Raw genomic sequence first — 16,524 nt, forward strand, 5'->3', positions numbered from 1 at the left:
AAATAGCCTAGTCAGAATAGCGTGCAAAATAGCTGGAATCCGACTGCCTAAACGATTCGCAAAGGTCGTACTTACTATTATGTTTTAGTTGCGATTTGAAATCCCTCTATATAAAATGACAGAGAATGAAATGACCGAATCATCACACTCCAATCCTCGATCTCTTTCCTTCCAGTGTGTTGCGACTAAAATGCATCTCCCAGTCGATCCACAGTTGACACTTCCTGACCTACTGGTGATGAAAGAGCTGCTCAGTCAAAACGAATTAGATCATGAGCACATTAGCAGCAGTAAAGACACCGTTCAGAGGCTGAAGTCTCTCAATGACCCCTCTGACGCCAATTTCGACCCCACGGTCTTCCAATTTTGGGAGACACATCTGCTGCGGGAGAAGCTGCCCCATCCCATCCGACAGTACATATTGGAGCCGTATATTCGCTGGGCACAGCGTATAGTGCGCTTTCCAACCGATGTGGTGATGCTCACGCACCTCCTACTTTACCTCACCACCTCCATCCCCAGCGCGCTGTGCCTCTACCGCTACCACTTTAGTTGGATCCATGGCCTTCTCCACTGGATCGTGCACGTATGGTATGCGGGCAGCTACACGCTCATGAAGCATCAGTACGTGCACATGAACGGCGTCTTGGCACCTAGATATCGCCTCATCGACCTCCTCTTTCCATACATCGTTGATCCATTGGTGGGTCACACGTGGAATTCATACTACTACCACCACATCAAGATGCACCATGTCGAGGGCAATGGGCCCTTGGATCTCAACTCCACCATGTGGTACGATCGAGACTCCATCGCCGATTTCGCTCGCTATGTGGGCCGGTTCTTTTTTTTCGTCTCGCTGGAGCTGCCGCTGTACTTTCTTCGAAAGGGCAAGTATTCCACTTCGCTGAAGACCGCTTTCTGGGAGTTCAGTAACTACCTGGCCATTTTTCTGCTGTACCGCTACGGTCATGCACAGGCCACGATCTGCGTCTTTCTTTTACCCCTTTGGACACTCCGTGCGGGACTAATGGCAGGTAACTGGGGCCAGCACGCCTTTGTGGATCCCCATGACCCCTCATCGGATTTCCGATCTAGCATCACCTTGATCGATGTCGCCGTGAGTTTTCACTCGTTGTAGTGCATTTCAACCGGACTGCCGGAACTGAACTGAAATTTTGCACAGAGTAATCGCTTCTGCTTTAACGACGGTTATCACACATCACACCATCTGCATCCCCGGCGCCATTGGAGGGAACATCCAGTGGCGTTTTTGCGGGACCAGGAACGCTATTCGGACGAGCGGGCGCTGGTGTTTCACAATGTGGATTACCTCATGCTGACCTTGAACCTTCTGCGGAAGAACTATACACACCTCGCCCAATGCATGATCCCAGTTGGCGCTGAGCAGAGAGCGATGAGTCTTAAGGAGCGCGCAGAATTGTTGCGCAGTCGGACCCGAAGATTTCCCGACCAGGTTTTGGAACGGAACGGCGCATCTAAGCGGCGGTAACGCTAATGGAAGGGTCGGACCGGGGTGGAAATGAGACTTCGTTATCGGTGTAAAGTGGCTCTCAACGGCAGTTAGGAGGCGCAGTTCCGGCCTTGAGTTTTAAAAAGTGAATGGCGTCAAGAGATCTGAGTAGTGGAAAAATGTTTTTGTGGAGATTAGGCGGCGCCACGAGATTTTTGAAAAAAGGACTGTTGTCCAGATAGGAATGTAAGCAACCAGTTAAGCAACGTGCTTCCCCGGGTGGATCCCGGGAAATGCTTAACCTTGTGTAAATTACAATACTCCAGGCAGAACCAACTGCCTTATACATTACAGAAAAAATACCGAAGGGGAAAAATTCACTGTCTTACGCTAATTATGTGAAACAATACGAACCTGAACGGTAAATACTTGCATATGTACGGGAATACTAGTACATAGCACTCTATGCAGGCTCATCTCTTAAGACATCTTGCCCTTAGCGCTGACATGCTTCCAAGGTTCCCAACGTTGCAATTTTCGGTAAAACTAATCATTCCGTACTTGATTATCAACCCAGTGGAATTTTGGTCATTAGACTGATCTATGGGGAGTAGTAATCGCAATTTACAGCACACTACAGAGTACTCTGTACCAAGCAACCAGCAGGCACAGGTAGCCGGAGTCCACAACAGTACTAGCTAATTAAACCTCCCGTAGAGTTTCAGAAGATTGGTTAGAGACGGTTGTCGCGTCGTAGAGACCTCGGAACCGACTGGGAGGATTCCGAGCTAGGAGTTCGCCCGGAGGGCCCAATTCGACAATGGCTCCGTCTGATACCACGGCAACGCGGTCAGAATCCAGAATGGTAGAGATGCGATGGGCAATTGTCAGAACAGTGCGGGAGGCAAAGTGGCGACGAATAATCTTTTGCATCGCTTGGTCCGTCTCCTGATCCACACTGGCTGTGACCTCGTCCAAAACTACCACCGAGCCAGGACGGATCATGGCCCGAGCCAGACACAGCAATTGTTGCTGCCCAACGCTGAATATGCCCTCCGAGAGTTGGGCGTGAATTCCGCCTCGCGAGGCCACCGTGTCCCAAAGATGTACCTCCTTGAGCGCTAGTTCGATCGCCTTGTCATCGGATGTTGCGCCGAGGGGGTCGACATTCTCGCGAATCGAGCCCGCAATGAGATGGGGGGACTGTGTGACGCAGATTAGCCGCCTATATAGCGTCTCGCGAGTCACAGTTGAGATATCGACATCGTCTATAGTAATTGTCCCCTTGGACGGGATGAGGAGACGGAACAGGCTGGTAGCGAGGGATGATTTACCGCTGTAGCACGCACAGTTAGTAAGCCAATCAGTGATCTATAGAGACAGTGAGAAAGGGATGTTACCTTCCTGTAGCCCCACAAAGGGCGATCTTCTCCCCTGGCGCAATGGACAAGGTGAGATTTCGAATCACCGGATGAGGGGAGCCTTCATATTGCGCTGTCACATTTTGGAACTGTATCCGACCTTTCTCAGGCCATCCTATAGGAAGAGTACTCTCCGTTCCATCGGTACTCGGCAACGGGACATCTAGAGTAAATGCCCGAATACGAGATACCGCACCGATGGAGATCTCCAGATTGGTCCAGTTGGAGAGGAAGGCCTTGATACTGATACTTAACTGCACAATGTTCACCAACGCGATGCCCATGAACCCGGCGTCAACCTGTCCCTTGGTGCACACGCCTATGGTCACAACCATGATGGCCACTGCTGCCACCACCAGATCCAGCACAAGATTTAACCAGCGCTGCACACAGTAGAGCAGATAGAATGGTTTTTGAGAGCGATCAAAAACCTCGCGATTGCGGTGGCCAAAGTCTGCTTGCCATCCAAATGCCCGGATAGTCGTCAGACCGGAAATTAGCTCGAGAAATGTGGAAAACAGTGGCGCTTTTGCTTCAATATCGAGCAGTCGAAGTTGGCGGGCAGTACGCAAGTAGAACTTCTGAATCGTGTAGAAGACCGCTAGCAGTGCTGGCAGAGCAATACCGATCCATTTGGAGGTGATTGCAATGATAATCAGGTTGGCTACACAGAGCAGTAATTCCACCGTAGTGTTGAAAAGTGCTAGCGGTAGTTCCATATCTGACAACTGTAGATCCTGTGCGAAGCGATTCAGAGTTGTGCCGACGTCAGTAGTCGAGAAGAATTGCAACGGTGCTTGAAGGACGGTCGTCAGAAGAGAGGCATGCAGTTGTATTGAGGCCCGTGGCAGCATCCGTTCAGTGAGATGCCTAGCAATTTTAGTTAGGGTGAATAGCTCTGACGGACAGGGAGCAGGGAATAGGGTTGGGGATGCTCATACCAGACTGCGACAGGGAGCGATAGAATGGCCATTGCGGATAGACCACCGCATGTACCGAGATACGTTCCCATGTGGGTGACGGTATACTGGTCACCCCGCTCCAACCACCATTTAACCATAAATTCTGCAAGGAGGATCCATCAATGGGAGATCAAAATGTTGAGGCCAATTGAACTTACGGGGTAGGGTAAGTCCCAGAACGAAGAGAGTGCAGGCAGCGAAAAAGATCGATGCACTGAAAGGATGAACAGTCTGGATGTAGTATTTGTAGACAGCTGTGTCACCGGTCCGTCGAGCTTGCCCTGTCGGCCCTTCCTCTACCGACTGCATTCTGGAGATATCCGGCCCGGAATCAAGAGATGGCCCGGCACTTTGATCCTTCTTCGAGGCGCTATACACCATTTCTTTGGCAATTGCGATGACCTTGCTGGAAGCACCTTCGTCTGCAATGTGACCCTCTGAGTCCAAAATGATGATCTGATCCGCATAAGCGAGACGTTGAACTGTTTCGGTCAGTCTTTTCTGGATCACATGAGCAATTTAACGGTCGTACTGACCGGCATGGGTCGCTATTATGACGGTGGTCTCTGTCTCCCTCAGAAGCCCACCTGGCCCGAACAGGTTATCCAAAAGGTGCTCCTCCGTCTTTCCGTCAAGCCCACTGAAGACGTCGTCGAGAAGAAGAAGCTTTTCCCTGGCGTAGACTGCACGTGCAATTGCCTGTAAGCGTGGTCAGTATGTAGCAAACATGCAATTGTGTGTTCTACTTACCAATCGAGACTTTTGACCACCACTCAGAGTCATACCGCTGTTCCCGACCCATTCTTGATCCCCGCGAGGAAATCCGTCAATGTCATCTTGGAGCAGACACATTCCCACCACTTTGTCATACCACGGCTGGTTATATACACTGGTACCTAGAATATTGTGTCTAATGGTGGCATTTGTGATCCACGGTGTCTGACTGCAGTAGCCTACGCGAGGAACGACCACTTCCAGCCGGCCATTGTAATAACTCACTTCCCCCAGAATGGCCAGTAACAGTGTGGTCTTACCACAGGCCACTGGGCCAACCACGAAGTTGATACTAGACGGCCGAATCTCGAAATTCAGATCCTTCAGGACCATAGGTCTTTCAGGGTCCCAGCCAGCACTGTATCCCTGAGCTTTAACCATTTCAGGTTCCGCTTTTTCATCTTTAAATGCACATGGGAGGGCAAGTGGACTGCACAATCGGCTACCGTCACCGGACGTCGCGGTGGGCTTCGATAAATAATCACCAACGCGATCCACGGCACCTAAAGCGCTGGCCAGCCCTGCGATTGCATCTAGAATGAGGGCCATGGGTGACTGCAAGAGTGCAAAGAGGGATAAGGCAGTGTAGGCCTTGTCGTAGTTTAGCATGGTAGAGCCATTTCGTTTCGCCAACAGGCTGTACATTGTGAAGGCTAGGAGTGGGCCAGACGACGTTGTGGTATAGGCTACCCAACCAATCAGCAATCTGCGCGGGGTAGAATCCACACGGTCGGTGTGGTGGGACTCACAAAAAGTGACAATCAGAGTCAAAGCTCGCTTGAATGGGGTTGACTGGGACACCTCCTTAGCCCGCAGAACCCGGAGCTTTTCGGCCATCAACTCCTGCAAGCCACCCAGTCTTATCTCTTTCATGTTCTTCAGCATTTCCGAGGTAGACTGCACTCTGTTCTGGATGGCCTGTAGCCAACGCTGCTGCCGTTCCCCCATGGTGGTCGCCACCCCAAGTCCAAGGAGAGTACACACTAGGAGCCTTTGATGTTAGCAAAATAGAACCTGCTAGTTTGGTCCTATACATCAATGGCCCTTACATATAAATATGGAGGCAAATGCGACGACGGCTAGACCCAGTTGCCTCTCTAGCAACCACAGGGCGAGCCCGATGTCAATGGGGCTAGCCCAGACTTCATGAACATACTGCAGGCCAGAGCTAATGCGCTCTACATCCACGCTCATCAAGGTCAATGCAGCTGAGTCCCGTGCGATACCAACATCCAAGCGCATTGTGTGTCTATACACCAATGGCACAAGGCTGCCACGAATCATCGTGATCAAACGATATGCTTTGTGCTGACTACCGGCTGTGGTGATAGCCAGACCCAAGTAGATAATCATGGTGGCAATGATCAGGCCATATCCGTCATTCTGGCTAAGAGGCCCATTATCCTGAGAGACAAAACTTACCACGCGCGTAAGGAGGAATGGCTGAGCAAACGTAAACCCCGTCAAACAAAGACGCGGGAGAAAGGCTGAGGCAATGGCCCATCGATGATGGACCATCAAGAGCATGGTCAAGGCGGAGGAAGACTTGGACTGCACTGTATTATCCGACAAGAGAAATGGTCAGTTTTTTTTTGGGGGGGGGGGGGGTCCACGACCGGAGTCAATAGCAAAGATGGAAGCTCAACATACCAGCATCCCATTTTTGCATGAATAAGTCACCATCCTCTGCATTGTTGACACGTGCATCAATGCTGAGAAGTTGATCGGCTTCAAGGACGTCTCGAAACCCTTTGATCAACAGTGGATTTAACCACCAGAACATGCTCCGATTGAATACATTCGCAAATGTTTCTCGTGGCCATTTCGTGGGGTTTTCAGTGACAGATTCTCTCTGTTCGACTGACTCTAGCAGGAGCTTGATGAGGTCCAGTCCGAGGTTAGCGATGAAGACGGCACCGAACGAATGAGTCTGCACCGCCCAAATTGTTCGGGCCCGGACTGCATTCAGAGGCAGCGACAGGCTCAGAAAGAGGAGCAGCAGGGTTGACGGCCGGGGGGAACGATAATGCTGGCTGTATGACACACTGATCATAGACAGCGCCGTAATGGCATCAAGACACACAGCCGTAACTGTGGTCCTTGTCTTCGGAATCTGTAGCTGTGGGAGAAGCACCAACACCAATAGTGTAATTTTAACGCAGGTCGACCACACATGGGCGATCTAGACGATTGGAGTCAGTTCCAAAAGGAAGGTGGGGGGGGGGGGGGGGAGGATGGAAGAGGCTGGTATACCAGTTTCCCGGGAAATAGTAGCCGCCCCCGAGTCAATGGAGCGCTGCAACTTCGGCGGTAAAGATGCAGCGGCAGATAGAGCAGAAAGAGCGCACAAGGTAGAATAGTAAAGAAAGTCTCTTCGAAAAGCAGGGTGAAGTCAAAGCCATTGTGACAATGAGGGCCCATAGTAGGACCAAAAACGTTCTCAGCAGCAATATCACACATTGTTGCCTAATTCCCCCATTTCCTTTCGCCTTTCCAAAAATCCAAGAAAGTGGCAGGGAAGCGGGTTTTAGCCTGCAGAAGGCCTGGCCCAAGTGAAGAGGCAATTTGAAGGTGACATGTGCTAGTAAGGTCTGTACATGGTGGGTATCAACTAGACCAGATATAGAATAACCCTGTATACTTTCATAACACCGGAGTCAACCTGGAGTCAACCTGGAGTCTGACTAGAGGGCTGGAGTTGGGCTATTTTTAACTGGCTCCTGGGCCCTCTCTTACTCGTCTCATCATATTTTCTCTTTTCCAAGGCAACCATAATCGCATGGGGGTTTTTTTGGGATTTCTCCAGGCATCAGAAATTGATTTAAACCAACGACTTGGGGCGCTGTTTTTTGCTTTTGAAATGTTTTTAACTATCTCAATCTTTACACTTGTGTATCACTTTTTTTTGGGAGACATTGGGATCTGATCCATTCCTTTCATTTTGCAAATTATTCTGTCGTATTCTTTCGTGCAATCATGCGATTTCCGATTTCGGGGTTGCTCTTTGTGGTGATGTCGGCTATCGTGGCCCGGGCATCCCCGGTTCAAACTGCTATGCCACAGCCTGGAGTAGTCCCGCGAGGGGTCACCACCACTACGGCGACAACCTCGCAGACCACCACTACAGCGACCACTACGACAAGCGATGATTTCGAAATTTCGTTGAGCCTCGACTTGCCCTCCGACACATGTACCCCTACTATAAAGCCCGATAAGTATGGCTGGGTCCCGGCCACGGAGTGCGATGCCTTGTACCTCTACTACCCGTCTTTTTCGGCCGCCATTGCTGCCGCCGCGATTTTTGGGATCCTCTTCATGGCCCACTTTGTCCAGGCCACTATGTACAAGGCGGGTTTTGCCTGGGTCATTCTCATGGGGGTCTCGTGGGAGACCGTAGCTTACGCGGTCCGCGCCTTCAGCACTCATAATCAGCAAAATGACACTGTTGTGACTGTTGCTCAACTATTTATCCTTTTGGCTCCATTATGTACGATCCTGAACTCTTTGACCTGCAACCCCTCCCCCCTCACTGGACGATACTTATTCTGATGACAGGGGTCAACGCATTCGACTACATGGTTCTGGCACGGATGATCCATTTCTTCCTTCCCGCGCGTCGCATCGGCATGTTCAAACCCTCCTTACTAGCCAAGTCATTTGTCTTGCTCGACTTTGGCTCGTTCGTTGTTCAAATGATCGGTGGCTTAATGGCCACTGGCACGAACCAGCAGCAAATGAACGGCATCCACATCTACATGGCTGGCATCGGCGTCCAGCAATTATTCATCGTGTGCTTTTTGGTGCTGGCCGTGCAGTTCCAACGATCAATGGCGCAGTTAGAGCGGGCCGGCCAACTACCTTTCGAGAAGCAGAACTGGCGTCGACTGCTCTATGCCCTGTATCTGAGCCTAATCGCTATCACAGTGCGCATCATATACCGCATGATTGAATTTTCCGCCGGGTATGGGGAGTCAAATCCCATCCCATACCATGAGTGGTATATGTATGTCTTTGATGGTATTCCTATGGCCTTGGCTATCCTCATCTGGAACTTGGCGCCGCCGGGTGCCGTGTTGCAGGGTCCAGATGCGAATATTCCCTCCAGTGGCATTGGCAGGTGGCTCTGCTGCTACGGCTGTGCCTGTTGCTGTCGAAGCTGCCGGAAAGGAGCCAAAGAAAAGAAGAATATGCGACGACTATCCGATCGTGACATATATGGCGACAATGTGCCACTACACAGTCGAGAGCCATCACCTTACCGCGATTCAAATTTCAACACCCGTCGCTGAGTTGGCGTTTTTTTTTGGCTATTTTCATGGGTCATTTTTCATGTACATAGAATTGAACTGCGTTCTACAATCACTTTCACTTTCGCCTTGTTTGCCTTCTTTTGTTGTCCATTTTTCTCTTGATCATGCACGCATTTGAAGAAAAAGGCATAGGGACCGTGTGTTCCATGAGAGTGGCTCTCGGACTTGCTATACAGACTTTGCATATACCCCATTGCTCGTGTACGTTTAACTTGACAAATTAACAGACTGAGACGAATTAAAGAAATCTCCCCGAATCTAAAAAAAAAAAAAAAACCGAATCTTCTACAAATCACTGTAATTTCCCAGAATTGATGAACTCGCATCACCAAAATTTGACATCAGCGAATCCAAAGAACCAAAGAACCCTAGCAATTCCGACCCTGGCTTTCTCAAGTTGTCGTAAATATCCCGCGGATCTGCCTCTGCAGGGGCGGATGGGTACAGACCCACGCACTGCAGAACCTCCTCCGGTGGCGCCGTTCGACGTCCATCTTTAAACACATATCGAGTCACTGCGACAGCCAGAATAGCTTTCTGTGGGTCCAATCCCTCCTTAGCCTGCTCCCGCTTTTGCAAGTCTCTCATCACGCTCTGGTGTGTTCCCGCCCTGACGAAATAGCTCACCATCACCAACCACTTTGCATCCCACGACAACACACGCGACCAAACCTCATATCGCTGCAAGGGTTTGATCTCGCGCTTGAAAATACACGATGTTCCACCCAGCGCGATACTCACGGTGTTCTCTCGCTTCTTCGTCTTCCCGGCATCAGTGGCTGAATCGGTTGTAGGTGCCCAGCGTGGCAGACGTGGGAAAAGGCTCAAGAGCAATTGTGCTCGATTAACATCCAGATCGGAAAAAAAAGTGCTGTTCGACTTGTGCATGTTGTAGTCACATTCCATTAGGGCGTTCTGATGTGTGGTGACCAGGTATGAGAAGAGAAGAGGAATTCCTCCAGATTGATCATCGATGAGAATGCCATTCGCATCGATCCGACGAGGAAAAAATCGAGACCCGAGGAATTGGGTGGAAAGGCCTTTCAGTACTCGCAACTGGAAATGCAAAGGATAACGGGTCAGCAGAGTATCAATCTAACAAAGAACATCTTTCTAAAGGCGGGTTGATTCCTTTCACCTACATGCCATACACCTGGAAGTGTTTTCAGGTTGATCAACACTGCGCCTGTGATGACCGCGAGGAGTACATACTGCGTATACCCCTCATACGCTCCTCCCAGAGTGCTTAAAACCGACATGATGATCTTATCGCCTCTCTTGGAATGTCGCAATTGCGAAGACCACCACAAAGAAAAAGAAAAAAAAAAGCCTTTGCCGAGGGTGTATATCAAATTGGTTTGACGCTTCGCCTTTGCTCTCAAGACTCGGCAAACCTCCGGTCCCAAACGAAGCGCTTTGTTTGCATTCAAGCTGCACGCTGATAATGGCGTTGCTAATACCAAAGTACTTGGTGTATGTGTATTGCTCGTAATACATGTATGTACAGCGTCGAGGAACAAATTTCAACATTAATTACACGAGGAGTGGGTACGGTATTGTAACCCGTATCTGGGAAACTAATTATACAGAGTGTATTATACCTCCGGGCCAAGAAAGGATGTGTGGGAAGGTGGGTAGGTGACACGTTAGTGTGGTATACATCGTCCTTCTAAGATTACTAGCAGTTCTCGGTGCTGATGTGATGATATGTGAGGATGGATGTCCTCATGTAAACCCCACCAATGGTCTTCTCTCCTACCACAATCATCAAATTTAGGGAAAGCAGATGGTCAGAAAATAGAACCAAGTCCGACAATATACGAACTTGAAATCCCTTCACGACTTGGGGTGACTTCCTGGGTTACATCTGGTGACCATCATGCTCTGGAGTCCACTTGACATAGGTCGACAAGCTGGTGAGCAATCCGACCGTGTCGTATCTCGTGGTTCGAAATCTAACATCGGAATGAATTGGAAGTAACCGGTGGTCCAGCCCTCGATCCGCTGGTCTGCCATGCCAATACCGCCACTGTGGCATACTATCACCACTCTACAGCTCTACCACTCGAGTCACTGCAGCCATTGGTCTATAAGGCTCTGTCACGAGTCATACTACAACTTTCCGGGATGGAGCCGGTCTTCCAGTACAATGTGCAATTTATTCAGCTGCGGGATGGCCGAAACGACGAGGTGGACAGGCTGGTGGAGGAACAACAAAACCTCAAGTTCGCGCAACCACATGACAAGTTGCCATGCTGGCGTCTGATTATAGCATACACAGCTGGGCGAAGTAGCGTGTCTGATATAGTAGCTTGCTGTGTGGTAGGTGAACCCGCCAGGGATCAATTGTGTGCGATGGACTTCCATCGATCATTCTTGGCTGCATTGTTGCTAGTCAACAAGGCAGAATTATCGAAATCACCATCGGAATACCCGACTGCCAAATATTCAAAAAGACTGCGTGGTTTTTCTACATCACAGCAGGGAAAGCAACCCAGCCACTCTCGGTTTAAAACAGTAATACTTGGAACCACGGACACCGCCAAGCTCCTGATAGATTGCTCTGCCAGCAAAACGGATCTCACTTGCGTCATGCAAGCGATAATCGCGGCGTCGCTGTTTGCCAACTTGCCCTTAGAATTCACCACTTTGTGCACTGCGGGCCAGATATCGCACAGTGGCACCATTGGGAATTCAATCCGCATGCCCTGCTCCAGATACATCACGACACATAACAGAGCACAGGGGTGGCATATGAATTCCATCTGGAGCGAGGCTCGGCGCATCCACACGGCCTTCAAGGCCGAACTTGGGGGAAAGGTGAAAAGCAACAGTCTAAGAGGCTTTCTTCGGCGCGAGGGGGGTTATTTATTGTGCAACACTAAAGAAACTAGGGAGACTAGTGGGGTCAGCGTTGCAGTATCCAGTATAGGAAGATTCCAGAATTCAAAATCCTCCGTGTCCGAAAGACAGCAAGAATGGCAGTTAGGGCGGATGATGTCCAGCAATGATAATCATGAAACTGGTGCTGCTCTGTCTATCACACTAGTTGTCGGGGGAGATGAGTGTTTGACAATAGGGTTTTCTTGGTTAGAGGGAGACATCGAGGACGTTTGGCTTGATCGGGTCATCGACACTATGAGAAGGCTGATTGAGGAGCTTTTGCACACCAGCGGCGCCACGAAAATAGAGATAGTTCCCTGGGGGGGCTCTGTGTCTCGGCTTGTCTGTGTGTTGAGGGACCTCACGTTGGAGTAACATTCCTGACACCAAATCATCTCAATTGCCCTGGCGGCTTTTTCAAAACAGCAGTATCAAAAAGCGAAGTAGAAGACTTGCCAAAAAAAAAATTCGTGAAAGCCCTCAAAGAACTTCCAGTTTTTTCCAGGGTTGTATTGGGGCCAACGCCAAATTCGCTAGCAGCAATCTACAAGTTCAGCCAAAACCATATTCGTATATTTAGTTACTTCCGTACTATTCTCAGCACTCGTACAATACAAGGAAAGAAATTCGGTTTCGGGGTAAACCACGTTAGATTTACTAGCCAAAGCATCAAGCCTACAGCATGACGATACCGACACCTCCCATCTCCGACTCATCGGGCAAATTTTTGTCGTTAATTCCACCACCAATAGGCGCAGCACGGTAATTATATAGGTAGAAGTGGAGTTGACCATCACCAGCACCGAACTTGAGATCCTCGAGGAAGAGGGGGTTGTCGTGCGAGGTGAGAGCATTGAAGACGTCGAAACGAGCCTATTACAAATTGAAAATGCGAGGTTAGCTTATATAATCAGATGCAACACACTACCACATACGTTCTTTGCGCAAATCAAGGCATCCTTCACCAAGAGCTGCAAGCGCTCCTTCAAAGCCTGCTTGTCGTCGGAGAACGCGGTCTCGGTCGCGTAGTAGTACAGGTATGCGGCGTGGACGGCATCATGCTTCGGATTGTCGATCACGGTAGACTCGAGATTGTAGAACGAGACGAAGTCGGTGATTTTGTGAGTTTCCGGGTCTTCGGCAACGTAGGACCAGACAACCTGGTCCTTGTCGGGCTGCTGCTTGTGCACCAGCCAGTGGTCGATTTCTTCCCGTGTAAAGGCCTGGTTCAAATCAAAGCGCCGCATGTATCGCTCCAGCAGATCATAGACAGCATCGATGTCCTTGGATTCCATGGGCCTTAGACCGGGGGTCGATGTCTCGCTAGGGAGATGATTCCTAGTGACCTGTCGGGCCTTGGTCGAACCATGTGGCAGAGGCGAGAAGCCAACATCGTAGAGCTTAAGCCAATCCAGAGAACGGTGGTAGTATCGACAAGAGCTAACGGGTGTGGGTAGGATAATACCACCAGTATAGATGGCCTGGTATATACCCCTTAGGTAGCAGCGGCGGGTGATCTCCTTGATCAGAACGGGGGTTAGGCGCTTGGAGCGGAGCTTCTTATGGATACATAGGAAGTTGATCTCCGTCACCTTGAGGCGCTCGCCGCGGACGCGGAGTTCAGTCGGGACACCGCAGATAGATGCAACCAGTTTGCGCGACTTAGTGGCGCGCACACCCACATGCCACTCCTTCTTCCACCCAGGAGACATCAGAGCCCTGTTTATGTAGCATTAGCGTTCTGAAATGGGCACAAAAGTTTAAGACTCCATCGTACCAATGTAGGAACGACTCTGAGTAGTTGAAGCGGAACATGGCGTTATCATCCTCGACGTAATGCTTATTCAGGAGCTCATAGAGCTCCTTCAGCTCCTCTTCGTTCGTCAAGTCAAGAGTGCACCACTCGAATCCGTCAATGAGCGCATCGGGAGTCTTGGAAACCTTCTCTGGGTCGATAACCTTGATCGGTCCTTGTGCAATCTGCTTCTTTCCAGCCTCTTCAAAGGCAGGCACTGGCTGTGTTTGCCAAAACTTGTATGAGGCCATATCCTTCTGGTTCTTACCTCCGACGGCCAATCCAGTCAGCATCTGCGAGAGGTCCATGTTGTGCAATAAGGCCGCAGCCTGGTCCTTATCCATCGCAGCTAACTCGTTCTTCAGGGCCGGATTTTGTTCGAGGAGCAAGGAAGCGAACTTCGCGGGAAGCTTCTTTCCTGCTTCTAGAATTCGAATGTCAACAGCTGCGCTTCTGGGGGTCAATGTCCTTGGTACCCAGTTGGGTGGACAGAGGGACCTACCATTACCTGAGTCGGATGGAGCTCCCTCATTTTCATTGTGCTTGGGGGTCTTGCCCTTTTTTTCGCTGGAATCCGACATAATGTGTTGTTGGGGGTGTGGTGGAAAAAGGAATTGGATTGGGCCCCACGTTTCAAACACGCCGGGATCTCTGGTGGGGGTTCTGCGGATGACTGAATAATAATGCGATATTGGGTTGCGCTCGGCACAGCTCGTTATGCAAGCTATTTATGAGGGAAAAGCTCCGTACTTGTGGACTAATCATTACGGACACGTTTCACCTTGCACGGAGTCCGTTTTACCTTGCTCGGAGTCCATAATACTCCACTAAGAAGAGTGAAGACCCCGCTCAACGATGAACTCTTAGTGGCCTACATCCGGAACCTCGGTATTCACATATGCAAAGCCCATGCGGATGAAGCACGTACAGGGGTTCAAATTTGGTATCATTTAAATGCATTGTAAGCTGGGAAAAATTTTTGGAAAATCGAAGAACTGTTAAAATCCAAGCAAAAACACCTTTTATGTGCGTTGTTTGCTGAGCCAGAAGCATATCTCAAGTTTTGATCAATTATGCAAGAGTCATCAGAGCTCCAGGCTACCAATAATTGAGAAATCACGCATTGATAGGTGGTTTTGTCTCTACCACGTCGAGGAATCCTCCCACCAAATGGATACTGCCAGTGACAAAAGTCATAACCGGAGTTTCGTCCTTGTGCAGGACCTTGCGTTCCTGGTCCGCAACTTCACGCGCAAAATCAACAGCCTCTTCAATTGTACCAAAAACATGTGTTTGAGCGAGAGGGTCAATAGCATTCCACTCTACCGCAAGAGATTTTTGGACTCGAAGACGTTCGAGGTCGTCAGCGTTGGTGTTCATACTGACCAAGTCGGGTCGGAAGCCCGCCTCTTTGTAGGTGATGTTCGTGCAGAATAGGGCGTGAGTGAAAGGGTTGTCGTTGCCAAGGGCAGAGGCGAGGGTCTCATGGAGAGCACGAGCAAGAGCTGTGCTGTTACGAGTCTGTTGGTTGAAAATCAAAATGCGTGTCTTCGTGGCGGCTACATCTTCTGACGATGAGTCGGCCTTGATCCGTGAAGCAAACCACTGGCCAGCAAGCCTAATGCTCTCCAAAGTGTGCCCGCCATCGATATACCAGGAGACATTCTTCTCAAAGCGAGTCTCACACCTGCCACCTAGGCGAGTCTCCTCGAGCCCGGTCTTAAACTTCGCCGGTAGGGGTGCTCTCATAATTTTTTCTGGAACATCGATTTCGATCTGGCGCAAGAAATTCGCGGCGGCTGCCACTGCCACTGAGGCGTTGGTGTACTGGAAGTCTCCAGCCAACCCAAGGGTAATCTTGCTGTTCTCGGGGTGAAGCTCAGGATGACCAGTCACAATTTCTAACTGAGATTCAGCCTCCTCGGCCCGTTTGACCAAAACCTGTTCCGCACTCGCAGGTTGGGGTGCCGCGAACCCATTAACGCCACGCTTGAGAATGCCACCCTTGTGCCACGCGATTTCCTCAATTGTATGTCCAAGCAAATCAACATGGTCAATGCCAAGACTACTGATCGCTGTGACCTTGGGCTGTGGAATCACGTTGGTACAGTCATATTGACCACCGATTCCACATTCGATCACCGCAGCGTCCACGCCCTCGCTCAGGTAGGTATGGAAGGCCATCACGGTCAAGTATCGAAAGTACTGTGGCTTTGTCCCAGGTTCAGAGGGATCCTGGCCGGCCAGCTTAGCAGAGTGCTCAAGACGATCCCATACTTCGAAGAAATAGCGCGCAAACTGCTCTTCGGACAGTGGGGCATTGTTGATCTTTATGCGTTCACGTGCAAACCGGAGATGCGGGGAGGTGTAAAGGCCGATCTTAAGTTTGGATCCTGGTTGATCTGAATCTTTCCGAGTGTATTGGGAGAGGATTGTGGAAATGAATGCGGAGGTCGAGCCCTTGCCTTTCGTACCGGCAACATGAATTGCGTTCAGCCGATTTAGGTCGGAAGGCTAGAGGGCGGAAAGACCTCACATTAGCTTCAATCACAAGGTATCCAGATCCCTGCCATCAGCTCAGCGCACCTTGTATCCAATGCGCCGCAGCCAGTCCACAGTCTCCGGGAGGGATAGCTCATTCATCTCTTGCCTCGTTTTGGACTTCTTGAACGCCTCAACAATTGCATAGTTGGTTTGCAGTGAGTTGAGAGATGCAATAGCAGCCTATCCATTCCAAAGTCAGCATGCGCTATGTTTTGTCGGAAATGATCCCCTTTCGCAAAGCGCCGAGTGACATACCTCATATGTTCGAGTCATGGTGGGCGAACGAGTCGAAACTCGCCGTTCGCAAGATTGCCAGCGAATAGAGGTCCAAAGGCCTCTCATGAACAACTAATTCCCGCAC

General features: G+C 50.1%; 6 protein-coding genes across 6 annotated transcripts; 2 read left to right on the plus strand and 4 right to left on the minus strand.

Annotated features, from left to right (window-relative positions):
- Positions 1-190: 190 nt before the first annotated feature.
- Pdw03_2684 (Fatty acid desaturase, type 1) lies at positions 191-1,513 on the plus strand (the record flags this gene model as incomplete). Its single annotated transcript, XM_014674950.1, has 2 exons — positions 191-1,120; positions 1,187-1,513. The coding sequence occupies 2 exons, from the start codon at positions 191-193 to the stop codon at positions 1,511-1,513; spliced, it is 1,257 nt and encodes a 418-aa protein (XP_014530436.1).
- Positions 1,514-2,176: 663 nt separating this feature from the next.
- Positions 2,177-7,091, minus strand: Pdw03_2685 (ABC transporter, putative; the record flags this gene model as incomplete). The annotated part of the gene is made up of 10 exons (XM_066100261.1): positions 2,177-2,810; positions 2,875-3,765; positions 3,837-3,960; positions 4,016-4,339; positions 4,394-4,556; positions 4,608-5,317; positions 5,381-5,614; positions 5,681-6,187; positions 6,282-6,813; positions 6,885-7,091. 10 exons carry the CDS (start codon positions 7,089-7,091, stop codon positions 2,177-2,179), a joined length of 4,326 nt encoding a protein of 1,441 aa, XP_065955661.1.
- Positions 7,092-7,607: 516 nt separating this feature from the next.
- Pdw03_2686 (RTA-like protein) lies at positions 7,608-8,920 on the plus strand (the record flags this gene model as incomplete). The annotated part of the gene is made up of 2 exons (XM_014674948.1): positions 7,608-8,118; positions 8,187-8,920. 2 exons carry the CDS (start codon positions 7,608-7,610, stop codon positions 8,918-8,920), a joined length of 1,245 nt encoding a protein of 414 aa, XP_014530434.1.
- Positions 8,921-9,226: 306 nt separating this feature from the next.
- On the minus strand, positions 9,227-9,847 carry Pdw03_2687 (glucan 1,3-beta-glucosidase; the record flags this gene model as incomplete). Its single annotated transcript, XM_014674947.1, has 1 exon — positions 9,227-9,847. The coding sequence occupies one exon, from the start codon at positions 9,845-9,847 to the stop codon at positions 9,227-9,229; it is 621 nt and encodes a 206-aa protein (XP_014530433.1).
- Positions 9,848-12,499: 2,652 nt separating this feature from the next.
- Positions 12,500-14,200, minus strand: Pdw03_2688 (Glycylpeptide N-tetradecanoyltransferase; the record flags this gene model as incomplete). Its single annotated transcript, XM_014674946.1, has 4 exons — positions 12,500-12,697; positions 12,760-13,543; positions 13,602-14,043; positions 14,122-14,200. 4 exons carry the CDS (start codon positions 14,198-14,200, stop codon positions 12,500-12,502), a joined length of 1,503 nt encoding a protein of 500 aa, XP_014530432.1.
- Positions 14,201-14,735: 535 nt separating this feature from the next.
- On the minus strand, positions 14,736-16,436 carry Pdw03_2689 (Tetrahydrofolylpolyglutamate synthase (Met7), putative; the record flags this gene model as incomplete). Its single annotated transcript, XM_014674945.1, has 3 exons — positions 14,736-16,133; positions 16,206-16,343; positions 16,419-16,436. The coding sequence occupies 3 exons, from the start codon at positions 16,434-16,436 to the stop codon at positions 14,736-14,738; spliced, it is 1,554 nt and encodes a 517-aa protein (XP_014530431.1).
- Positions 16,437-16,524: the final 88 nt, after the last annotated feature.

Source organism: Penicillium digitatum, chromosome 1 (assembly GCF_016767815.1).
Source record: "Penicillium digitatum chromosome 1, complete sequence".
NCBI classification, from domain to species: Eukaryota; Fungi; Ascomycota; class Eurotiomycetes; order Eurotiales; family Aspergillaceae; genus Penicillium; species Penicillium digitatum.